General features: G+C 57.5%; 1 protein-coding gene across 3 annotated transcripts in view; it reads right to left on the bottom strand.

Annotated features, from left to right (window-relative positions):
- Window positions 1-843: 843 nt before the first annotated feature.
- ERI3 (ERI1 exoribonuclease family member 3) overlaps window positions 844-26,371 on the bottom strand; it is a 138,003-nt gene continuing 112,475 nt past the window's right edge. For all 3 annotated transcript variants that reach the window (XM_082052442.1, XM_082052443.1, XM_082052444.1), the window contains exon 8: window positions 844-2,464. In XM_082052442.1, the coding sequence (XP_081908568.1) occupies window positions 2,382-2,464 (83 nt within the window). In that variant the 3' untranslated portion in view covers window positions 844-2,381. The remainder of the gene's footprint in view (window positions 2,465-26,371) is intronic.

The following is a 26,371-nucleotide window of genomic DNA, read 5'->3' as shown; positions in this document are numbered from 1 at the left end:
GTAACCAGCGATCGATCCGCCATGACGACGTCCTCCGAGTCACGTTCTCGCCTGCAGGAGTAAAGGGCAAAGGCCAAGTTCTTAGTTTTCATAGAAAACTAATTAGACGACTCCATCGAAAATAGGTCAATAAAGCTGATCAGGGGCTGCACAGAGGGAACCGTTAAAACCCCCTTGACCTTTGCTTGGAGCAAGTGGGCTGGGGCTGCCCCTTCCTTCCTGGAGCTGCCCACCCCATGCCAGTGGGACAGCTGTGTCCCTGTCACCCAGCCGCACCACAGTGCTGGGCATGGTCCCTTGGGCGCCTGGACATGGTGGCCCTTCCCGTATGGCTCCTGCGCATCGCGGTGCTGCACCCGTGCTGGCTCTGCGGCCCAGGGCAGAGCCAGGCTGGCTCCAGACCATGGTGGAGATGCTCTAGGTGCAGGTACAGCGTGCCAGGCTGCAGGGCAGGGTGACAGATGCCAGTGGGATGTGGTGGTGGCTGTCGCCCTGCACAGGACTGAAGATTGCACTGGGGCACACCTGTGCATGCAGCCCAGCTGGGACAAACTGGTGGCATCCTTGGGGCAGGGCCGTCCCGGGGCACAAGCAAACCCGAGGCGGTGCTGAGACTGCTGAGCCCACCCACCGTGCCCATGGTGGAGAGCGGGGCAGTGCTCCCAGCAGCAGGGAACCCAGACAGGGCCAGAAAGCTTGCTTTTTGGGGAGCACGGGCATGCTGGGGTGCCATACCCCAGCGAGAGCAGCCCTGCTGGGGGGGCACCCTGCTCCCACGTGCCCAGGCAGCACACGCGCCTCTGCCCCTGTACACACTCGCACATGCATGGGCGCAGCCCGGGCTCCTTTACCCCCAAACTTTATTCATGTGGCACATTTACAGCAAGGATTGGAATAACTAGACAATGAAAATGCTGGGTTTGCATTATCGGTTGGTTTAACTGGAACACCACACACCATGCAGTCATGTACCGCCAAGTTCAGTGCCTGTATTGCCCTTCTGGCTGCCGTCACCGGCTTCGCTCCAGGCCATGCACGCACGGGCCCGGGGCTGCAGCCTCCCTGCAGGTCAGCGCCCGGACGAGGGCTCCATTCAGCAGGGCCCCAGGGCTGGGTGATACCTGGGGGATGTGCGCCCTCAGCCTGCCCCACGGCTGCCCCCCAACTGCCCTGTCCGGCCGGGAGCCCACCCAGCCGGAGGGGATGTGCTCGGCAACTCTCTCAGGCAACAAGCCAGCTGCTGCTGAGCGTCCGCGGGGACCGGCGAGGGGCACGGCCGGACCGTGGGCACACGGGGGGGCTGAGCCTCAGCTCGGGAACCGAGGGAGGCTGGATAGGGTGGGAGGGGAGCGGGGTCAAGGGCCTGGGGCAGTTTGCAGCTCCCCTGCTCGGGTACCTGTGGGCTGGGGGCCAGCGCACGCCGGCACGTCCACCGCCGGCAATGGACGCGGCGCTGCGGCGGGACTGGCCCCGGTGGAGCTGGAATCGGTTGTTGGGGCCAGGGCAGGGCCGGGCTTCCCACCCAGCCCCGCAAGAGGCACGAGCAGACGGGACGGGGATGGGAACGGGGCTCCGCACAGACACTGTCACCTCCCTCCTGCCGCCCGCCCGCCGGGCCCCTGCCCCGCTGAAGGGAGCCCTCCGGGGCCCCGCAGCCCGCGGTGGGGCTGCCAGGGGCTCTGCAGCGGAGAATACAGGCACTTCACCTTGAACATAAAGAGACGGAATCGCGTTTGTCACATACAGGAGTCAGAGAGGGGTTAGTGTTGACTCAAAAAGGGGAAAAGGCGCTCGGGGGGGAGAGGCGGGAGGGCTGGCGGGGAGGGCGAGGGGCCGTCTCGACACTGCTGAGCCCGCACCGGGCACACGCCGGCCTCGCCGCAACAGCCGTGGAGGCCTGAAAACATAAAACCAGAGAAAAGAAAGAAGGGCAGGCGGGGATGGCCCATGCCAGGGAGGAGATGGGGGATGCTCTGGCTACAGGGCGGGAGAGGGAGGACGGGGCGGGATGTGGAGGGAGGGACGGAAATGGGGAGCCAAATCAAAAAAAAAAAAGAACAAACTACGAGTCTAAAATGTGGTGCAAGCGCCCTACACGGCTGTCCGCTAGCATGGCATAATGTCCGGAGCAGCCCAGAGAGGGAGTCACATCAGGTCTACACAGATTTGCCTTCCCATATATACAACCTCTACTGGAGTTAACAGCTGAAATTGAGATTTTTTGTTTCTTTTTTTTGTTTCTTTTTTTTTTTATACTTTTTTTTTTTTTTTTGTGTCGGTTCCTCTGGCCTCGGTTGCCGTTTAATTTTAATGCTGGAGCCCGTCCTCCCCGCCTCGCCGGCGCCGGGCACATGCAGCCCTTGCCTGGCTTGCCTTGGGGATCAAAAAGGTTTGGAGGTCTGCTTGAAGATGAAGCCTCTATGGGCCAGTGTCTTCATGATGTTGGCGATGTTCTTACAGTCGTCTGCAGAGAGAGCACAGAGGCGCTGGGTTAGAGCTGTGATCCAAGTACAAGCTGCCGGATTAAGCCCCAAACCCCACGCTGGGGCTGTGCCCGGTGCTGCGGGGTCCCCCGCGTCCCCTATGGGGACGCGGGGGACCCCGCAGCACCGGGCACAGCCCATGCGTCCCCACCAGTCCACACACTATGTGCTACCTCTCTCTGCTTGCCACTGTGTTTTTGGGTTGTCCCCATCCTCGCTGGCCCCAGGTTGCCCAGTGGCCAGTGGCCCCAACAAATGCCGCCGTTCCGGGACCGGCCGGCGGTTGCCACAGCGAGCACTGTTGGGGCGGCTCCGTCTGCTGTTATTTACCTGGGACTAAACACAAGGCACCGTTTGCTAAAATAGAAGCCGGGCTTAAATTGATTCCCGGTGTCTATATTTCATGTTGAAAATTGGCTTGTAAATCCATGTTTTGATCTATGAGGGCCGTCTCCTTAAGAAAAAGCAAGAGTAAATGTGTAATTTCTCCCTTGACAGCACACGGCGCAGAGGCGATCCTTCTTCCCGCTCCCCTCCGTTTCGGGACAGCTCCACTCGTTCCGATTACCACTCTTTCTTCCTCGCCCCACGCCTTGATGTCTCCATTTCATTACCGCCCGCCCATTTATCAAGCTGTTACTGTAAGGGTGACTTTGCCCACTTGCGTGTGGCAACGGGGCCCGGCTGACACGGGGAGAGGGTGCCCCGGGAAGGGGGGGGCGCAGGCAGGGCCCCCCTCTCCTCACCGCCGCTGGATGGATGTTGTGGTGGAGGGAAGGCTGCATCATTACTGATGTGTAAATGATAAAGAAGCCTCCACATCCATCTCCCAACTGTAAATCCAGGGAGTGCTTTATAATCAAGCTACAGCGATAATAATGTGAAATTAGGTCTCTCTATCAACGGGAGGAGGCCTTTTAATCACGGCTTAAAGGGTGCAAACGCTGTTTATCATAATTGAACTGTATCCGGGCTAATTGTGGCCATATTTCACTGTCTAGGAGACAGCGGGCTGCCTGCTGACGGTGCCGCGTGCCGCATTGAGGGCCCCGCGCGGACGGGCAGCGCTGCCAGCGCCGGCCCATGGGGATGGACGGGGCTGCTCCGGCCGCACCGCCGACCCGGAGCCGTGGCCCGTCCCCCAGGGCAGGCTGGCGGTACCGGGGCTTCCCCCGCGCGGCTCCCCCGGGCCGGCAGCGGGACAGGTAACATCCCCACCGGAGCCACGCGCCTCCTGAGGGTCCCCCAGCTGCTCCCACGGCGCCCCTTGTCCTCGCTGGCGTGCCAGGGGCATGGGGACAGCCCGGGGAGGAGAGGTGTCCCCAGCCCCACCGGCTGGCGTGGGGGTGAAGACAAGCGCGTCTCTGTGCCTCTGTCCCCTCTGCCGGCCCAGGTGGCACCCATGGCTCCGGAAGGGCCCTGAAGGTGACTAGTGTGTGCTCAACCAAGCCACAGTGCCAGCTCCTGCTGCCACCGTTCAGGCGAGACCCTCCCTGTCCTTAGCGCCCCCCGCGCTATCTGTGTCCCCTCCCATCCAGCTTCCAGCAGGACCTAATGGGGAAACTGTGGCTCAAACGCTGGGAAAATCAAGGTGGGGGAACGCAACTGTCTGTGGCCAAAGCACCCCCACCCATAGCCAACCCTGGCCTGGCCCCCCAGAAAAGTGACAGCAAAGTCAATCCTGGCCCCTGAGCTTCATCGGGCAGGTGGGCAGCTTGGGTTTGCAAGTGTGTCGCAGGACACGGCCCCGGCCGCTGCCCTTGGCTGCTCGCGGGCGTCCCGCTGCGCACCCCCCTGCCCGCGGCGCCAGCGCTTGGTTATCGCTCCGTGGTGCTGGAAGGGGGGCTGTGCAGAGACCCGGGGAGCAGCCGAACTGGCAGCAACACCCCACAGCACCGCCTGGGACCCCAGAGCTGGTCTCTGGGAGACCCTCTGGGACCAGCGGCTGCTTCCCAACCCCCCCCGCCGCCTCCCCAGAGCCCAGATGGGAGCAGCTCTGGTCTCCGGTGTCAGTGCCACCCACATGCCCGTGTTGGCGTCACCGTCCTCGCTGTCCCAAACAATGCCACGGCCCCCTGGCAGCGGGAGCGCCACGCTCGTTATAAGTCATTTAGTGAGACTTATTCCAAATCAACACTAAGGTAAACACGCTTATTATAATTATCCATGTAAAAAAAAAATCAACAACAGCAGAACAACTTTCTAATATGCAATTACAGCCATCTATTGATTTTACAATGTAATCCGCTCCGATTGATTTAATAACACAATTATAGGCTGGCTCTCGGGATATTAGAGTGGGAGATTTTCATAAACTCCGAAGCAAAAAACTAAGCGGCTTTTAAAACAACACAGTCAGATGGCTGTTTGGGGAATTATTAGCAATATGAAATCCTCTAAATCTGGCCGTCGTTACCTTGTGAAAGGAATTTCTATTACAAAAATGGCAATTGACAGCCTAAGAGAGCGCAAACGGGATTGCTCTGCTGCTCTTTCAGCGCTTAATCCATCGCAAAGGTGACCACGGGGTGGGGGCGAGGAGGGTCTGAGGCAGTGGGGGGCACGGGCGGCCCTGCCCGCCCTGCAGCCTCTGGCTGTCCCGGGGGGCGCGTGGCTGTGTCGGGGCTGCCCCCGCACTCCGCCTGGCACCCCCTGGCCTTGTCCCATCAGGGTGGCCCTGCCCGTGGCCATGGAGGCTGGTGGGGTGCAGGGCCCCACTGTCCCCGCTTGCCCAAGCCCTGGACACCTCCAGGGGCTGCCCGGCTGTCCGCCCACGTCCCCAGGCCCAGCAGGGGGACACGTGGCCGGGGTGAAGGTGGCTGCGCTGGTGCCGCACAGGCGCACGCACCCGCTCGCCTCGCGCTCGCTCCCTCAATGTATTCCCGACTTTATGGGCACATTTTTCTTGTCAAGCTGACAGGGTTGCTAAGTGGATTTCTCCCTGATATGCGGACGGATTATCACATTACTCCAATGTCCTACACAAACATATTACTTTATATTCAATAGCCCTAATGAATATAAACTGCTTTTTCTTTTTTGGGGATGGGGGGTAATCTATAGATTTTTAATGAGGGCACTATTAACTCCCTCCTCTTTAAAACAGACTTAGGTGCAGCCTCTGAGTAGAAAATCAATGGTGTTATTGTAGGAATATTGTATATTGATATTGTAATAATAAGATGCAATTGATTTAGGGGTGTTGTGCGGTGTGTGTGAAAGGGTCAGCCCGGGGTTATCCTGCCTCCTGCGCACGGGGCGGTAGCTCCGTCCTGCCTCCTGCCCCTCGCCCTGTCCCGCCGCTTCCCAGCACCGCGACAGCCCCAGGACGGCCGGAGCTGCTGGTCCCAGGGTGGCTGAGACCCTCCTTGGCCAGGCTGCCATTGCAGCAGGGGTGAAGTGCCACCCCAGCCTCCCCTCGCCCTGGCTGGCTTAGTCCTGCTGGGTTTTAACCCTTCCACCTGGTATTTCAGCGCTACCCGCTGCAACATCGCGCCGCCTCCACACCCACGTCCTGGTCCTCTCCGCGTCTTGCCAAGCTCTCGGCCGTGGTGACAGCCAGGGACGGCACGCACAGGGCAGCAGGACCTGTCTTTAATTCGAGCAGGCTGTTCAGCATCCCTGGCTGCCCTGTCCTTGGGTGGCACAGACAATGCCACCACGCTCCTGTGCCGGGGTGGAGGCAGAACCCCCCAGCCCGCGGCACTGGGCTCACCGCCCAGCACGTGCCCTCACTCCAGCCGCTGTGAAGCCAGGACAAGCACAAGGGTTTTTGGTGGCTATGCCGCAAGAACAGGTTGCCAGGAGAAGTGATACTCGCTCCGGGGAGCATCACCTCCGCACCCCCTGAGACAACAGAGAGAAGGGAGGGGGCTGTGTCCCCACACGTGACGCCCTGTGGCATCTCCCCTGCACCCCACGGGACCAGCCCACCCGGTTGCCACCACCCCAGAGCCGGGAGGGCCGAGCGCGGCCACCACCGCCGTGTGCTGGGCCGAGACTCCTGCGGAACGAGGAGGGAGCGTCTCAATCCCAGTGGCTGCCTGGGCAGCCCGCGGGTGGCTGGGGGGGCGCAGGACCCCCCTCAATGTGGTCATTTGGTGGCAGCCCCGCCGCACCTGTGCTACGGCCGGGAAGACGGATCACCCCCAGCCCGAGCTGAGCAGGTCCATATTTAAACTGTCCCCATGCTTTATGGGCTGTACAAGAACTGATGCTCGGGCGACGAGGGGCCATTTGTCAATGTTCTAATGGCAGATTACTGTTAATGAATAATACCACTGCTGCCTTTGTATAACAGCTCCCTGCAAAGCAGAAACGGGGCCGCCCGGCCACTGCCACCCTCCGTCTCCCCGCTGCTGACGCCAGGTGACAGTAGGTGGCCTTGTGACCAGCAGGAGCCATATGGTCCCCCCCACAGCCCAGCACTGCTCCTGCTGTCCCTGGCAATTGCAAATGGGAGCGTTGGGTGCTGTGTCCTCCCCATCGGGCTGTACTGCGCTCCATGAGTTGTCCCCAGGAGGGGACAACTATCGGGGCAAGGGGTGGCAGCGCTGGCCTGGCACGTGGAACCAGGCTCGTGCAGCCCCTCGCCCCGTCCGTGCCGGAGTGGGGAGGGAGCTGTGGCTGGTCTGCGTCCGTCCCCACCATGACATGCCAGGCAAGGTGGGGACACCAGGATGCCCGGCTGCAGCGATGACAAGGACACAGTAGAGCCCAGAGCTCCAAGCCCAAAGGGTCCGTGGGGACACCAAGGACAGTTCCACCAGGCTGCTCGGAAATGAATGGCCTCATAATCCGGCACGGGGCGAGGGGCTCCGTGTGCCCCGCACAGCCGGCAGGTATATTAGGTGGAGCTGACAGTGACGTGCGGAATATTAAGAATAACTTACCTCATTATCTGCAATTACGTTACTGCCACACACCTCATTTCTTCACAAAGAAAAGAAAATTAGTTTTATATTGACTTCATCCCAGTGCCTTCCCTGCCCGCCCCACCACAGAGCACCCGCATCGGCCCTGAAGAGGGTCTGAACACAATTAATACTTGTCCTTCCCAACCTGTTGCTGTCCCTGTCCCAGGGGGATGGGATGCTCGTCCCATCCCCTGCACACCGGGTCAGTGAGGCCTCCAAGCCCAGCTCGCCCTGGCAGGGACGCTGGAGCAGGGAGCGCCTGTCTGTGGTTCCCAGGCCTGCGGGGAGGTGACACTGCCTGGTGTCCCCGGGAAGCAGCGCAGCGGAGGGGACCCATCCCGGCATTCAACCTGATGCCCTGGACACCTGCTGTGTCCCACCCGGGCTGGCCACAGTCACCTCATGGGTGACAGATGCTTCCTCCGCACTGGGGACCGCTCTTCCCATCACGCCCGCCACCTGTCCCCCTGCCAGAGCTGAGCGGCTGGGGACACAGCACCGCAAGACACCCAGCTGCTGAGACACCCGCCAGCCTCGCAGGCTGCCCGATGGGCTGGCACAGGCGCTGTCACGCAGGGGGACCCCGAGACGCGGGGCGCCCCGGCTGGAGGGGATGGCAGCTGTGGCTGAGCTGTCCTGCGCCATCCCCAGCAGCTCCTGGAGCCCACGAGCCCAAAGGATGTGACATTGCTTGGACCGAGGGTGGCACAGGGTATAAAGAGCTGGCTTGTCCACCAGCCCCGTGACCGTCCCCACGCATCCAGCATCCCCGCAGGCCGGCAGCAGCCCTGGGCAAACAAAGCGAGGGCGGCCATGGCCCCGCTCCCCGCGGCGGCCGCTCGCTGGCTGGGAGGGGAGCGGCGTGCGTGGCAACACAGGGAAAAAAGCCAATTTCATCTTTATTAGAAGGAAATTTCTCTTTTAGTAATAAGCACACTTCAAATAATTAGCGTGTTTTACGTAATAATGAAATTATGGAAATGCAGGCCACTTATTCAAACAAGTCACCATTACCATATTTTTAAATATTAGACTTAATTAGAGTTTATCACTTCAGAGAAGTACGAGGAGTGGAGATTTTTTTTCCTTTACAAAAAAAATCCTCATAAAGTGTTTATTAAGAGCGGGTAAGAAGGGGATAATGATCTGTTTGGAAATTAAGGCAATCAAACATTTAATGCTCTGCACTCCTGTAGGCAAAAGCATTCAAATGAGTCAATTATACATCCATTATCCAGGCACGATTAAACAAGGCAGGATGGGGAATTTGTCCTCCGCATCATGGATTGTCGCGAGGACTTATGTCCACTTAAAGGCAGCTAATAAAACACTAAACTTTGGGAAAAAGCGGAAGGGAGGACGGAGAAAAGGGAAACGGAGGGAAGAAGCGGCGGGTCAGTGGGGCCGCAGAGGGGCGAGGGTGGGAGGGGGCTAAGGATGGAGCCGTGTCTGCATTCCAGCCCTTCATAAATCAAAGTAATTAAGTTAACATGAAAATCAACTTCACCATCCCGTTAAATTACAGCATTTGCATATTAGGACTCAAATGAAGTAGGTAGCAGGAGAAGGGGGTGGGAGGAGAGGACAGAGTAGGGGGGGAGGTCAGGGGAGGAGGATGGAGGGGACCATGCACCAAAAAGGGAACCATTTATTACGGTGAATAACTAATTTCAGAATTTATAGCGCTGGATTTTCGTTCCCGTGCCATTTATATTACAGAAGGAAATTAAGGGGCGGGCAGGAGGCTGGCTGGACATCTTTCTGCGTTATTGCTTGTCTGCCATTTGCAAATCATTATTAATTGTGGCCCGTGTCGCTGGTGCAGCAGGGCAGGGTGCCTGGACAGCCGGAGCAGACACACATATCTCTTCATCAGGACCCCAGCCGCTAGCCCTGGAGAGCCAATTACCCCTCCCTGATTGGTATCAGATAAGGAGGGAATTTTTACAAATTAGGGAATAAATAGAATTTCCACACGTGGAGCAGGGAGAGCTTGAGAGGCAGTAATGAAAAACGATACATCACCATCAGCCAGACAACCCTATTCATACGCCGATGCATTACGCTCACTACTCATAATCCCGCCGGGTGACAGACAGCCGCCGAGCGGAGGGAGCGCGTCCCGCTGGCCACCGCTCCCAGCTCGGCCTCCCAACGCCACCGCGCTCATGGCTGCCCAGGGAGCCGCGTCTGCCCTCGGCCAGCGCTGCGGAGCAGCCTCTGCCGCGCTCGGCACCGCTCCGTCCTGGGGGACACACCTCCCGTGGGGTGACACCGCGCAGGACGAGCCCAGCAGGACGAGCCACCTAACTCGGCCATGAGTTTGGTGGTTAAAGTCGGCAGCCGGGCGCCCATCTGCCTCTGGCCTGACTCTCGCATCCCTGTGGGTAAAGCACATCTTCCCCCAAACTATCCAGCCCAAACTGTGCCCGCAAGAAGACTCGCCCCTCCCTTGGTGGCTCATGGCAGTATCCTCTTATTACAAGATCTCCACTTAATTTCTGGCAAGGAGGATTTGCCTATTTGTACTAGTCAGCCCCCAAATCAGCCCCGTGGCTCTCTGCTCTGCTGCTTGGCTGGCCCTGGGCCCCCCGCACCAGCAGGGTCCCTGTGTCACCATGTGAGCGGTGCGCGGGCTCGGGGACAGGGAAGGTGGCGCCAGCTCTGAGGAAGGACGGTCTCCTGTCCAGTTCTGCTCAATCAGGAACCGGGGCACCGCTGTCCCCCCACGAGCTGGCTGCGCAGGCAGCTCCAAACCAGCCCTCACCCAGGGCAGATCCAAGAGCCGCCAGCTGCTGTGTCTCCCAAGCCAAAACATCCACTTTCAGCTCCCCATGGCAGCACCGTTCTTTGCCCCAGGCTGTGACAGACGATGGCCCTGGGGACACGGCTGGCACCCAGCTCACGGTGGCCTGGCATGTGGCTGGCCTTGGAAAGAGCAAATCCTGGAAGCTCGGGGACCCCGCTGACATTCCGGGAGCGCGGCTTGCGCTGTACTCCCCAGCGTCGGAGCCACGCGCCTCCGCACCCGTAATTAGCTCTCCCTTATGACAAGCACGTCACTAAACAAAATGCTCGGCAGGAGATCAATCTCGCCTGTAAGTCACGCAGCCTTTAATTTATTCAGCATACAATGTCGCTCCACCGCTGGCTTCCTGTAATTTATACCGTACACTGTCGTGTATTATTTAACTCGTCCAAGTGTTTTACAGCTTGCCTGAAAGTCGCTGTGCAAAATAAAGTCAGGGCTGGGGCACTGGCGAGGTGAAGGGAGGATATAGGCTGCCCCTTCACTCCAGGGCTGGCACAGGACCCCACAGGCTTGGGGACAAGGTGACGGTAACAAGTTCCTGCAGAACTTGCAGAATGTGGTGGGACGGCTCCTTCCTGGCCTCTCCAGCAGGACACGCACCAGCAGCAGCCAGGCCCTGAGAGCGGGAGGGAGGTCCTACCCCAAAACTGGGCTAAGGACTGGGGCTAGACTGGGCTGATGGCTGGGTCTAGACTGGGCTGACGGCTGGTGCCACTGCTCCGAGCAGCTCGCCTAGAGCTTGTCTTTGGCCGTGCAGCTGGATGGAAACAGTTGATGTAGAGCTGGATATCCTCCGCAGGGAAGGTTAAAACCTCTGTTCAGTGTAAAGTTGCCATATCTAAGCACTTATGATCATGAGATTTATGGCTAGTTTATTCCAGGCTGTTAAAGGCAGCAGTAGTTATCCACAGATAAAGGGAATTCAGCTCCCCTGATGCCTTTTCTCCCCGCGGCGCGGGCATGCGTGGCCGGAGCCGGGTGGTTGTGCTGTGTCACTCACCCCACGGTCCCTGCCAGGGCCAGCGCTGGTGTTGGGCACGGGGATGCCCCGCATGGCAGGGACGATGGCCCTGGTTCTGCAGGGACAGACGGGAGATGCTGTCTCCCTGCCCCTGACTGATGCCACTGGCTGACAGGAGGTCCCGAGGCTGCAGGGAGCAATTTGTTCTGCCTTCTCGCTGGTCCCCAGCACCGGTGCAAGGTGTCCCTGCCCCCTACACCCCCTCTGCATGCTGCTGGGCCTCTGCCATCCCCTGCCCTATTTTGGGCAGAAGGCCAAACTGCTCTGGGGTTTCGCAGGGCATTTTGAGGGCCACAAGCCTCCACCACCACCCGGCTGTTGGCTCTGCTCCATGTCCAGCTCCTGACACCCAGTCCCACCACTGGGATTGGGACCCTCATTAGGGAGAAATTTCAAGGGAGAAATAAGAGAGTTTATAAAGCTGAGTTTCTCCTGCCTGTGAGTGACATGAGATGTCAGAGAAAGGAAATAAAAGGCAAGGAAGCAATTCCAGTGCTGTCAAGAGTGTGTGGCGAGTCCTAATGGAAAGTTCTCCTGCTCTTTAAAGCTTGGTCAGATGGCCTAGTTATTGCTTTAAAAGGACCCAGAATCAAACTGTGGCGCCGCACTCGAAGCCTTCAAATAAAGCGAGCTGTGTTTCTGCGGGTCCAGTGAGGCAGAGGCAGGCGATTACACAGAGAAGGGCAGGTCTCTTTATCTTGGAGGGAGACCTACCTATTTTTAAACATTAGCTCCAAATCAGCAGCTCACCTCTTTGTCTCACACAAACCCTCTCTCGCCTTCTGGAGGAGAGATCAAACGCCAGCCCTACTACCATTGTTTCTCTCCCAGCGAGATGGATGCGGGACTGTAATCTTCCCACAAAGCCGCACACTTCAAAGGCATCAAAAGTGCTTATTAAAAGTCCTAGGAAACTAATTTAATAACATCCCAAAGGGCTGGAAAAATCAGCGCCGGCAGCTCAAAATATAACCTGGTGAGGGAGACTGGCCCCTGTCCATGGGCAGCTGCACGTGGGGCTGCGGCGCTTCGGCATGGAGACACAGCCCCGAGCAGGAGCATGGGGAACCCTGCCCCAATGGCACCACCAGGACTGTGTCCCCACCAAGGGCTCTGCTTGACTGGAAGGCACCAGAGTCTGTCTGTCCACCCTGGTTGCGTGGCTTGGTCTTACTGAGCTGGAGAGCCCTGCACCATCCCAGAGGCAGCTTTTCACACTCTCCTCTGAAACACGAAAAGCACCGGGCGGCCTTTGCCACCCATCGCGGTGGCTGCGGGAGGGGTGGCTTTGTGCAATGCTCACCCCGACTGCGGGGCTGGAGGGGCTGACACGAGGCAGACACAGTATCACAGTATGTTTGGGATTGGAAGGGACCTCAAAAGATCATCTAGTCCAATCCCCCTGCTGGAGCAGGAACACCCAGATGAGGTTACACAGGAAGGTGTCCAGGCGGGTTGGAATGTCTCCAGAGAAGGAGACTCCACAACCCCCCTGGGCAGCCTGTTCACACACACCGGGGCGCTGCACGGTGTGCACACGCGTGTCAGCCAGACCTACAAAATCATGTCAGAGACACCCACGCGCCGTGTGTGAGACAGACACGCACGTCACCCGTGGGGACGGGCTGACACACGTGCCTTCCCGCTAACGCGTACCTGCAGAGGGCACGTGCTCAGAGCCGGAGCAGCACGAGGGCTGCGCTCCCCTGCGTCCCCCACACGTGGTCCTTGCTCCCAGCCCAGGAGACACATGGGACCCCAGAGCTCATGCCGTGTGAACGGTGCAGGCTCCTGTGGAACGGGGCAGGGGATGGAAATTAACGCTCCAGCCTCCGTCTCATCCTGCCCATTAGCGGGGCTGTTTTACTCCGGATCATTAAATATGTATATCTTATTACACGCCTTGTTACAGTATTGAGCTCTATTGACTGATAATAAATTCCAAGCATCATCCTGGTCATAAATTTATCTGGAGATGATGAAGACTCAATAATCTAGTCATGCAGATAATATGATAGGGCCTTAAAAAAGATCATTACATTATATGTCAAAATTAAAAGTGAAATACACTTTATTAACACTGTTTCCACACTCGGGGCCATTACTTGTTATATCCCCTCCTGCCCTCCCGCCGCCCCGCACACTGTCCCTTGGGTGAGCCACGGAAGGCGAGACGAGGCAGAGCTGCCACAGCTCTACCCTGGCGGGAGCCTGGCCAAGGGACATGGGGGGGTGGCAGGTGGCACACACGGTCCCACCGGGATGTTCCAGCTTGACCCCAAGGATGCAGGGCCCTGCGTCGCACAGCACCACTGCCCTGCCCATGGGGCAACGGCCTCTGAACATCTCCAGGTGTCACAAGAAGCTGTGGGCAGCCCTCAGCAGGCCCTGACTGTCCATTAGGAGGAAGGGCAGCCTTGTCCCCAGCCTCCAGAAGGAAAAAGTGACAGCTTCAGGTCTCCTGAGAAAGCTGTCTACCTGTCGGGGTTAACCCAACAGCTCCCACCCAGCAGCACCTCTCCCCCAGGCTCCGGCACGCTGTGGAGCCAAGATTGGGGTCCCTGCTCGTGCCTGGACATGCTGTGGTGTGGCACAGACAGCTGGGGGGCAGAAATTGGGATGTGGGTGTCCTCTCTGAGAGAGAAGCGCTCCCAGCAGGCTGCCGGTGCCAGCCTCCCAGAGCTGCCCCTCGGTGAGGGCCCAGCACTCCCGGCCACCCTCCCCGGGGACCCGCGCTTGGCACCCTCCTCTGAAGCCATTCCTGTCCTTTAACAAGAAGGTCACAGCCATTTAAACTCCTCTGATGAGGGCAGGTGCCTTGTGCCCACCTGCCTGGCAGGGCCAGCCTGGCCACGCTCCTGCCTGCGGATCAATGGCACGTGGCAAGTTTGAAGTGTTCCCCCTGCCCCCCTTCCCTCTGCCACCTTCCTCTCCAGACACGCAAGGTGACGAGTGCCGGGTGGCCCACGGATCGATGCCGCGACACGGATCGGCTGCCGGGAAAAACCAATCGTGGATCAGATGGAAACCGACTTCTTCTTGTATCTGCCCAGCTCTCGCCGGGATAGATTGGCTGGAGAAATCCGATGGCAAGAGGAGACAAAGGGGGAGGCAATGGGGAGAGAAGGAAAGGGCTGATAATGCTCCTGCTGCGGCCACTCTAATCTGTGACAGCCCGAGGATTTGCTGAAAACCATTATCACATTGCTCTCCCTTCTCTTGTCCCTGATAAAGCTCCGGCTAATCTGTTTGTTGCAGGTATTGAACGAATGCGTTTAGCGAAACCAGGAGAGTGTTTGTGCCTCCCTGCCCACGGAGAATTTTTTTCCTGTACCTCTGGCCTTGCTGGGAGGCAAAGGGGGAGCAGGGAGGGCAGGCATGGTTTTGGGTGTGGGTGCCTATGCTGTAGGCAGAGCTGCCATGCCTGGCATGGGGGAAACATCTCTGCCAACCTCTCTTTGTGAGTTTTGGGGAGCTTTTCTCTAGACACTGCATTTCATCTTCATAATGCAACAGGCGGAGGGTGGCGAGCGAAGCCCTGGGGCCGGCGGGCGATGCCGCGGTGGCCTGGCACATCCCAGCGCTCCCACCACGCTTCGCCAGCTGAGACGGGGGGACACGGGGGTCTGTGCCGCAGGAACGGCTCCTGGGACCCCCATCCATCAGAGCCTGGTTCGTGCCTGCCTGTCCCAGTGCTGACCTCGACCCTCCCCTTGCAAGAGGCTCTTTCTCCCGGGAGGAGAGATAATTCAGTGGCTGTGAAAGCCCAGACCCGGGGCTCCCGCAGCCGCCTGTTACAAACAGTTCTAGTGGAACATTAATTATAGTAATTTAGCTGTGGAACACTAACTGCAGCCAGTGCAATAGCATTCAGTACATTAGTGGCTATAACCCACTCCTTAAAAAAGACATTTGGCTACTGACAGCTGATAAAATGAGTTGTGAAGCATAACCAAAGGGAAAAAAAAAAATCAGAAGCATGCTGGGAGCGAGCCGTGGGGCGGCGGGGAGGGGGCAGCACCCCACGGGGGGCAAGGGGTCACAGGTGGTGGGGGACCCCAGTGGGCATGCTCCTCTCCGTCTCACCGCACACAGGCCGGTGGGGTCCCCGTGCCGCGGGCAGGGCTCGGCAAGGCGGGGGCCACGGGCTGCGTCTCGGCAGTATGTCAAACAGAAGGACATTTCCTTCTATCTCCCAGTCGCCGCCCCAGGGCACAATCCACCTACATTCAATCTTTACTCCACTACACATGTTTCCTTTCCAGCCTCGGATTATTTTTTATCATCAAATTACCGTGGCGATAAGATGGAGTAGATGTGATAGCGAGCAGAGCACCCACCCACCCCTCTCCCCCCCCCGCCCAGCATCCCTCCTCCCTCCACCACCCGCAGCCTCCCGGCTCTGAGCAGGCGGGGATTTATCCAAATGTCAGGGGGTGAGGAGAGACCCCCTGGCAGCCGGATTCGCTGGCTGGGACCAAACCGCAGCTGGCGGCAGCTGCCACACGGCCCGGGTACCCACCAAGCTGGCCAGAAAACTTCTGGGGTGCCCTGACGTGGCGTGGGACCCCACTGGCAGCCAAGCCACGGCACAGCCGGAGCCCAGCACCGCTTCCCACTGCAGCACCCTGGCTCCCCGTGGCACCTGATGCCCCAGCCCAGCACCAGAGGTGTGACACCCCGGTGACAGCGGCAAGGACACAGGGAGCCCTGGAACAGAGACGTGCGGTGACAAGCCTGAGCAGCGCCGCCAGGCCCCGCTGTGATGGATCCTCCCCATCTCCTTGTTTACTCCAGTCTGCAACAAATGAGCCCCTGCCTGTCCGGGGATAGCTCATCCAGAAGAATGCTCTTTCAGGCCTCTCCCTCTAATCCCTATTAATTTAAATAATGCTCGGCCACTCTTCTCAAACTATTTATTATTTATCAGGTTTGTTTATTTGTAGCTAACAGGTAGCGCTCAGCATGCGTCCCCGGCACGGGGACAGGGGCCGTTCATCACAGCGGCTCCCCCGCCATCCACTATCCGTCAATTACCCCTGCTTCCTTTAATTAGTAATGAGGACTAATATCTCTGCCTGGGATGGTGGCTGGAGCGGAACTTCCCTCCGGTGGCATTCGAGAAGCACAAGGGAGGGAATGAAAAATAAATCCCTGCACCAGGCTGCTGCTGCTCCCAGATGAGCGGGGGTGCCCGCCAGCCCCCAAGCACCCCCTCCCAGGGGGGGCTGCTCCCCAGCAGCCCCCCAAGAGGCCCTGTACACCAGAGGCTGCTCCTCCGCAGGGCAGGGGATGTGATTCCAGCCAGGTCCTGATCCATGGGTGCCCTTTCCCGCTCAGCAGGGCCATCCCAAACCATGGGGGATCCCCCGCCGAGCTCCAGCTGCTGAGCTCTACACAGGTATTGGCAAGAGGAAGCCTAAATTAAAGGCCCGTTAGAGCCTCCGGCCTCACCTGGCGCTCCTGGGGAGCTCTGTATCAGAACATGCCATCCAGAGGCAGCCTAATAGTGAAGGCAGCACATGATATAAATGGAGCCCCTTTGATTTATTGACTGGGAGAAGTTTTTACACGATAGCCCATTAAGACGGACGGCTCTGTTTACAGCCAGGCCATCTAGCTATAGGGACCCTGAACTGGATGGTGTGTTTTGCTATTGCTCTTCAGGCAGACATCTCATTAAGGGGAACAGCATATGGAGCTCTCTGGATCTATACTTCACGAGTCCTGAGGGAGGCTTTTACCATTTTTAATAAGCGGGCAAGGTTAGCAAACCTGCAACGTGATGACCTCCCCTCCCCGTGCGATGGATCTCCCTGAAACACAGAGAGCTGGACTCACCGGGTGCGCACGGGACTCCATAAATCACCTCCCTGCTGTCAGCTGGGGAAACCGGCCATTGAGGAGGCAAGGGGGTCCGGGCCAGGCAATGCCACTTTGTGAAATGGGGCGGCAGCACGCGGGTGGCTCGGCCAGCAAAGGTGCTTTAAGGAGAGAGCGTTAACACGATAGCCGCAGTGCAGGAAATGAAACCCTCAGCTGGCTGTCGAGGGGGGATTATTCCATATTCAGTAACACGGGTGTTTAGGAGAACAAGTAATCTCTGGCAAAGACCTTCGACTCTTCTCCCATCTGATAAAGGCTACAGGCAAGCTGGCCCCTGCGGGATCTGCCGGAGCTGGATGCCGTGGGCTGGGGCTGCCGGGGCTGGACGGCAGGAGGAGGACAGGGAGGCGGGCACGTGGGGTGATCTGCTGAGGGATGGGGTGAATGTGCTGCAAACAGCTCACCCAGGACATCTTTCCAAAGCAAGAGGTTTGTGCCAGGCTTGGGTGCCCCTGCTAAGGCACCACTCACAGCCCCTGGTACAGCAGCGCAGACAGACGGCCGCAAGGCAGCGGGTAACACAAGCCTATCAGCAGAGCTCCCACCATCTCCTCCCAGACCCGGTACGTGGCTGGGCACCCACTCGCTCCCCGAAAACGGCAGTCTGGCTCTGACCCATCAGCCAGCCCTTAAATGCCTGTTCTTCACTCCTGCTCTACCAGCTAAGCACTATAAGCATCACCAATCACTGGCATTTAACTTACACACCTAAAATTCACACCATGTCAACAATTGCCAGAAAAGCAGGAGACTGAAAATGTGGTTGTTTCCTTTCAAGAAGTCTGCCTGGCTCTGGCTGGGAAAGAAGGAAGAGAAGGACAAACAGACAGACACGGAGGCATATTTGGGTCTCTTTCCAGCAATTTTCTCACAAACAGTCTGAGCATCTTTGAAATGAAATTTTGTAGGCGATTAGCTCACAATGTGAACTTAATTGCTTTTGGTATTTAAAAAACCCCATTAAATTAAATGGCCGAGATATTGAGGTTTAAGCAATGGCTGCTTCCCATGCACAGTAACTACCAGCCTCATTACTGGGACGCCAATTCCAGCGGCGGAAGGCGCAGCAGACCCATGCGACGTGACCGGTGCGGCTCCAGCGCTCCCTCCAGCTCCCAGCCCGCGGCAGCAGCAGCAGCAGCAGCAGCGAGACGACGGCTCAGAGCACGGCTGGCACGGAGCGGCAGCCCAACAGTGTCCTGAGCTCCTGTTTGCCCAAAGCGCCCTTCTTGGACCAGACAAACAGACCTGGGCATCTGAAAGCCAAGGGAATATTGGCTTGATGCGAGAGGTCGGAGCGAGACAGTCCCACACTGCAGGGCACCAGATCACGGGGGTGACCTCCACCGAGCCGCTTTGGTCCCAGTTCCTCGGGGATCCCATGGCACTCACACTGCCCACCACACTTGGAGAGCTCCCACAGGTGACTATGAAGTGATACGAGCTCAGCTGGAACCATTTATCCCTGGGGACAGCCTCAAAGCTGGCACTTTGCACCTCTTCATGTCAGTGATGTGCAGAGGAACTCTCACAGTATCACAGTATGTTTGGGATTGGAAGGGACCTCAAAAGATCATCTAGTCCAATCCCCCCATGGAGCAGGAACGCCTGGGTGAGGTCGCACAGGAACATGTCCAGGCGGGTTGGAATGTCTCCAGAGAAGGAGACTCCACAACCCCCCTGGGCAGCCTGGTCCAGTGCTCTGTCACCCTTACTGAGAAGAAGTTCTTTCTCAAATTTAAGAGGAACCTCTTGTGTTGCAGCTTGATCCCATTACCCCTTGTCCTATCATTGTTTGCCACTGAGAAGAGCCTGGCTCCATCCTCATGGCACTCACCCTTTATATATTTATAAACATTAATGAGGTCACCCCTCAGTCTCCTCTTCTCCAAACTAAAGAGCCCCAGCTCCCTCAGCCTTTCCTCACACGGGAGATGCTCCACTCCGTTAATCATCTTCGTTGTCCTACGCTGGACTCTCTCCAGCAGTTCCCTGTCCTGCTGGAACTGAGGGGCCCAGAACTCTCCTCGCTACAGAGCCGGCAGCACTGCCCTGCTTTGCATTTAGCAATGTAATACAATAGAGCGGCCAAAGGTAGTGCTTTCACCTTACTTTACTTGTTTGTTTAAATTATTTACACTCCTCAGATGCAAGATTGCTCTCCAAAAGGAGCATCCTTTCGGCTGCTGCAGCTTTAAAATGACTTGCATCCATCACTCAATCGCTTTCAGGTCAAACACGCGCTCCCGACTTAATGACCGCATTTCCGCAGCAACAAATCTGTCACTGCTGTTTGTTTAAAGCCAACAATCTGTAGGAGCACTGTGTGCAAGGATTGAATTAACTCAGCATCTGAATGACTGCAGTGCCAGATCATTCAAATTGCACCTTCCCTAAGATCTTCCAGCAATGTTAATTAACGTTCCTTGGGTGATGTGCAACATGCTGCAGTGCCCAGGACTGCCAGAGAGAGCAAAGCCTGATCCCCACAGGCCCAGGGCCACAGCAACCAGGATCCCAGCTGCCTCAGACCCAGGAGCTCGTGGGGGGAATCTGTGTTGGGGGAAAAAAAGGGGCTGGTGGGTCCCCTTTGCTCTGACACAACCTACCCTGATTTTCCCCACAGTTTAGCAATTCAGCTGAGATATTCCATGCTGGATGTCTGACTCACGCTGAGCTTTTTTCCCAGAAAATTCCAGCCCAAACCGTTAAATACAATGGCATCAACAAGAATGAAAAAAATGTCGCTATTTTCCTTGAATTCCAGCTATTTCTTGTTTGCAACCCCCCAGCACCCGCTCCAGGCACCTGCGTGGGGAGCCGGGACCTGACTCTCTGGGCGCCCAATGACTTCCCCAGGAAGAGAGAGGGAGGAAACTGCTTCATTGGAACACCTGGGCCAACAAGAGCTGGAGTCAGGGGGCAGGTGAAGCAGGAGGAAACAGTGACGGGGAGCTGGTGGGGCTGGTGGTGAGGGGAGCTGAGATGACACCAGATAAATGGGGGAAGGGACCGGGACAAGGAAATGAGGACAAAGAGCTGGGATGGGGATGGAAAGACTGAGCCTGGCCGGCAGCGCAGGGAAGGAAGGAGGGAATGGGATTAAATCCAACTCCCAAACCACTTACGTCTCCTACTGCCATCCACAGCCTCTGGCTACTCCAGCCCTTGCCCACCAGAAACATCCTTGGCTCAATGTCCTCACCTCAGGCCCCCAGCCATGGTGCCTGTTTGCCTGGGTCAGCTGCAGCATTCGCATCTCCATGGAGCAGAACTGGGGTCTGCTGGGGGGTCCTAACTTGAAGAGCTGGAGCCCTCCCCCAGCCTCCCCTCAGCTCGTTGCAGTTAATTGGGGCTCCGCTCTAATCTCTACCCGCCATTGATTTCAATTCAGCTCCAATTTTCTTCTTTGACCTTCTCTCCTCCAGACTCTGCTCGCAAACAGAACACAAATCCTCAAATAGCCCCTTAGTTTTTCCCCGCAATATTTCAGAGTGCCCCAGGCCCAGGCTGGGGAAGGTGATGTCCAATGTCTGTTTGAGCTCATGCACAGCGACAGACACACAGACACACTGCTGCCCAAACAGACATCCTCCTGGGACACACTGAGTCCAGCTCCGGCATGGAGAGGGAAGCAGTGATGCTCTGACACCATCCACACCGATACAAGAGAAAAGCACAACAAACGGTTTCCTCCAGGACAGCTGCCTTTTTTCTAGGAGGGGGCCAAGGGGGCATGCAGTGTGCTCCTGACTGTGCCAAGGTCTCAGCTGCTGGATCTGCATCCAGCACCCATCCTGCTGGAGGGATCTCCTTCTGCCCACATGAAAATTGGTCCTTCTATGCTGAGCCCAAGCCCTGTGTGGGCTGGGATGCTCCAAAGGCAAGTAGAAGGAGATGAGGTGGCCATGAGCTAGGGGAAGATCTCTCCTCCTCTGTGTCCCTGGGCCATGCATTGGGCACAGAGACCAGGAGCACCTGCTCCCAGCTCCCCGATGCCCCTGGTGCTCTGTGCCATGATCTGGAAGGAGAGCCAGCCACTCAGAAGTGGTTAAAATCAGGTTGCAGTGTGCTGGCGCAGACAAGCAGGGGAGGAGAGGGCCCTAGACAGTGCCCGGGATTTGTCCCCTGGGCAGAGACACTGCCAACACCGCAGGGAAGGGGGGAAGAGCTGTTGGGGAGCAATGGGACAGGAAAGGCATTGTCCCGTAACACCCACCCCCCTTCCTGGTACCCTGAAATGGGTGGGGAACCTCCACCAAGGTTCCTTTCTCAAGAAAGCATGGATGCCAGAATTTCAGCCCTCCCGGGGCCCTTCTCTTCCTGGCAGCAATTCACTATGCAAAGAGGCTGGATATTTATAATTATGCTCAAAGTGGCCACTTTGAAAATCTATATGTCTCTAGGCTCCCTGTACATCATAATGTCAAGTCTGTGAATGGAGGCATCCATCAGAGGGCTCACATCACAGACCTCGGAGCTGTGATAAACACTCAGGAAATGCTCACTGAACCCTGTGTCCCACTGCTGCCTTCTGGGGAAGAGACTTGGTCTTTGGGGGGTGCCCTCATGGGGACCCCTCCAGGAGGGATGCTCGTGAGATCAGAGATGGGGACGGGAGCAGAGTCTGGGTTCCTCTAGCCAGAGCCTTCCCTGCTGACCTTTGCTGTCCCCCAGGAAGGGGGGACTTTCCTCCAGGTGAGGCCATCCAAGCCATCACCCCGTTTCCATGCCCTGCAAAAAGGCAGCTTCCACCTCTTGGTACCTGGGAAAGCCCGAGGGTTGGGAGATTGGTGAGCTCCAGGGACAGGGTACACTCCTCAAATGCCAGCTCCACTCTTGGCCATCAAATCCCCATCTCTTAGTCTCACCGATCCCAGAATGTCCTGAGTCTGACTGAGAAAGACCAGTCTAGGGACAGAGTGGGGGGTCTCAGCCCCCATTCCCAGCAGGGAAACCGATGCAGGGGGGCTGAAGTCTCTTCTCCAGGACAGCAAACATCAGAGCTGACCCTGAAGCCGTGTTCCAGCCTGCTGCCCCACCAAGCCTGCAGGGAGTTTCTACCACATCCCTCCCCATGTGGGGACACAAAGTCCCCCCCTTTGCATCACCCCCTTGAGAAGTGGGGCGGGCGCCCCGGCAGTGAGATGCCCACGGGAGACGGGGAACGCCGCTCTCTGCCGACAGCCTGGCGAGAGGACACGCAGGCTTCGCTAACGCTTTGCCCAGGCTGTTCTTAAAAATTTATTACTCCGTTGCAACATGAAAAATAAGACAGAGAAGTAATCATTAGTATAACTATAACTCCCCGTGCAATAGTCCCACTTGTAAATTGAGATTTATGATTGCAGCTGCCGATATTTTAGAGGCTGGTGCAGGCGGCGGTGGCACTACAGCCCAGATACGCGCTGCCCCGCCGCAGTTACAGTTTATCACAATCTGCAGAGATTATTGCAATGAATAATACACAACAGGCTGGCAGTGAAGAACTATTCCCGATCAAACGCTTCTGTAAACAACTGAATAAATAATATTGCTCAGCCCCTCTTTAGAGCCCTCGGAGGCCCAGGGAATCTCTCATTACTCAGCAGGAGCAGCAGTGGGGGGCTCGGAGATGCCACGAGGGAGGGATGTGGTGACTCTGGGCAGGTGCTGGACATCCCAGGCACTGGCATTTCCCATGCAGACAGCTCATCCTGCCGTTTTTTTGGCAGAAAAGGAGGCTGAGACACAGGAAAGACCTGCTCATGCTCCTGCAGCTCCATGTCCAGGGCTGCTACCGCTAGGAACAACCAATTTGGATAGACAGATGCGAGCCCAGACAGACAGTATTGCTGTCCTCTCTTCTGCTTGGCAAGGCTTTTGCTTGCTCCTGATATTACCAGGGTGAGTTGGCAGCAGGTAAAGAGCAGGTTAGGGGGCAGCCTGGCCCGCAGGCAGCCAGTCCCCATCCATGGCAAGGATGGGGCAGCTGAGGCTGAGCACACCGGGAGCGGGGTTGGTCCACACGCTTCCTGAAATGTCAGTAAATAATGCAACGTGACCAGGCTCGTGCGCCAGCAGCTGTAGAAATGGCATTTGTCACACAGCTCGGAAGGATAAAGTTCAGGTCCACCATGCCCCAGGTTCCCCAGTTGCAGCGAGCTCCGGCTCAGCCGCCTCACCGGGCTGCAGAGACCCCTGCCTGGGGGTGAGTAGGGGGATTCACCCCTTCCCCAGCACCCACCACACAGAGGTGCTTTATTTACTCTCCAAACATCTATGCTCAAAATACAGTGAAGCAAGAAGGGACCTGAAAGGAGTTAATGGAGGGTTATAATCCTCCTCGGACTACAAACCAGCCCTGCAGTGGCTCTCTGGTGTTTCAGAGCCTTTGCAATGAGCTTTCCATGGAGTGGGTGCCCATGTGCCACTGCCCAGATGCCCAAAAGCCAGGGCCATCCTGCCTGCTCCAGGAGCAGCTCCCAGGGCTGTTCCCAGCTCCCAGGGCTCTACCCACAGCTGGGTACCCAGGGAAGGACGAGAGAAGCAAAGCAGGAAAGTTTGCGCCCCTGCGTTGGCTGCTCCACGGCGCCTGTATGTGTGCAGGAATCAGCTCCAATTAATCCCCCCTCAGCTCGGCCCGCCTGCTTCATTACCTCCCCTTGATGAGAACCATCAGTGGGGCCTGTATGATTTTGCTAATTAGCCTCACTTCGTTTATCATTTCCATTTTCTCCCAGAGACGCTCGGCTTGCTGGGCGACAGCTTCATCTCCCGCTGAAACAATGCGGCCCCTTCTGTGCCTGTCTCACTTAGCGCTGTCACCACAGCCATTATGAAATTGGGGTTTCATTTACACACTAATTAAACATTACAGCTTGTTCACAATTACAACATGGGGATGAGGAGGTAACTAATTACTTAAGAAATGAGCTAACATTTATCTCCGATTCCTCTCCCCCAGCCCGCTGCCCTCCTCTCCAATCAAGACTAGAAATTGTTGTTTGACGGCGCAGCCCAGCAGGGCCCTGCCCGCTGCCACACGTGCCACGTCCCCTTCGGGGGGCTGTACCAAGACCCTGGCCCAGGAACAATCCATCAACCCCTAATTGCAGCTGGGATGACGGGGGACCATGGTGGTGGGGTGTGGTGCTGTGGCAAACGTGCAGTACAGGGACGAGCCAGGATTCCAGGGACACATCTGTCCCCACTGATGCGGCGTCCCTTGGGCAGCCCAGCCATGGTGGCAGCAGGGACTGAGGGCATCAGGGGCCCTGCACCTACTGGGCTCTGGCCCATCGGGTGAACACCTGGCTCTGCACAGGCCGGGGATGCCAGCACACCCTGCATGTCCCTGCTGATGGGCAGCTCATCTGGAAAGACATCTTCAGACTCACTGCAGCACGGGCAGCACATGGAGGGTGAACGAAGGCTGCACCCAGAGCTACAGATGGGTTAGAGGACAGGGCAGTGGAGATGGGTGACAGCGACCAAGATTGTCATGGCATGGATGAGAGGATGCATGGTCACCTGCAAGGCAGAAGCTGGCTGGTGGGGGAGAGAGGCTGAGAGGCTGGGGACGCTGCTGTGGTGCTGGGCACTGGTGTGGTGCCTGGACACTGACACTGCTGCAGTGCTGGGCACTGGTGCGGTGCCTGGACACTGACACTGCTGTGGTGCTGGGCACTGGTGCGGCACCTGGACACTGACACTGCTGCAGTGCTGGGCACTGGTGTGGTGCCTGGACTCTGACACTGGTGCGGTGCTGGGCACTGGTGCGGCGCCTGGACACTGACACTGCTGCAGTGCTGGGCACTGGTGCAGCACCTGGACTCTGACACTGCTGCAGTGCTGGGCACTGGTGCGGCGCCTGGACACTGACACTGCTGCGGTGCTGGGCACTGGTGCGGCGCCTGGACACTGACACTGCTGCGGTGCTGGGCACTGGTGCGGTGCCTGGACACCGACACTGCTGCGGTGCTGGGCACTGGTGTGGTGCCTGGACTCTGACACTGGTGCGGTGCTGGGCACTGGTGCGGTGCCTGGACACCGACACTGCTGCAGTGCTGGGCACTGGTGTGGTGCCTGGACTCTGACACTGCTGCGGTGCTGGGCACTGGTGCAGCACCTGGACACTGACACTGCTGCGGTGCGGGGCACTGGTGTGGCACCTGGACTCTGACACTGCTGCGGTGCTGGGCACTGGTGCGGCGCCTGGACACTGACACTGCTGCGGTGCTGGGCACTGGTGTGGTGCCTGGACTCTGACACTGCTGCGGTGCTGGGCACTGGTGTGGCACCTGGACTCTGACACTGCTGCGGTGCTGGGCACTGGTGTGGCACCTGGACACCGACACTGCTGCGGTGCTGGGCACTGGTGTGGTGCCTGGACTCTGACACTGGTGCGGTGCTGGGCACTGGTGTGGTGCCTGGACACTGACACTGCTGCGGTGCTGGGCAGTGGTGCGGCGCCTGGACACTGACACTGCTGCGGTGCGGGGCACTGGTGCGGCGCCTGGACACTGACACTGCTGCAGTGCTGGGCACTGGTGCGGCGCCTGGACACTGACACTGCTGCGGTGCTGGGCACTGGTGCGGCGCCTGGACACTCCGGCAGGCTCTGGGAAAAGGCAGTGCCACCGCAGGGCTTTTCAAACACAAGAGACTCCTCCATAAACAGCCCTAAGCACTGGAAACGCTCTCAGAAAAAAATACCTAGTTCAGCACCAGGCAATTAAGGTTCTTTTGCAACTCTTAACCTGCGATTCTGAGACAAAGAATTCGGCCTTGGCATAATTTGAACTGCTAATTGCTTTCCTGATCCGAAGTCAGAGAACTGAGCCGAAGCATAGGCACAAAAAAAATCACCTTCCTTGTCTGGGAGAAAATTCAGAGCCGCACTCCGGGGGGAAGGGGATGCTCTCTTCTTCTCTTCCAAGCAGCTTAAAAAATAATGATCAGGAAACAGTTAAGCAAAAGGGGGGTGAACTGATGGTTTTAAAAAAAAAAACTCACACCACTTTATAATAATAGTAACAACTCATTCCCATAGTTTTTATCCTTCCTGTCTTTAGCCCACAAAAAAAAAAAGAAACCCTGAGCTAAACTACTGACACTGGCTGGGAGCTTAGAACTGCCGCATCAAACAGAGCCCTTGAATCTCCTGAACATAATTGTGCTGCCCTCTAACCTCAACCTTCAATCAGTGCAGTGTAACTATCTCATTTTAGCCTACAGGACACACCCCTCTGCTAACTAGCAGCCATATTCT

This window comes from Streptopelia decaocto, assembly GCF_964273445.1.
Source record: "Streptopelia decaocto genome assembly, chromosome: 5".
Classification (NCBI taxonomy): Eukaryota; Metazoa; Chordata; class Aves; order Columbiformes; family Columbidae; genus Streptopelia; species Streptopelia decaocto.
Note: the sequence above shows the minus strand (reverse complement) of the source record. Positions and strands in the feature narration are given on the sequence as shown.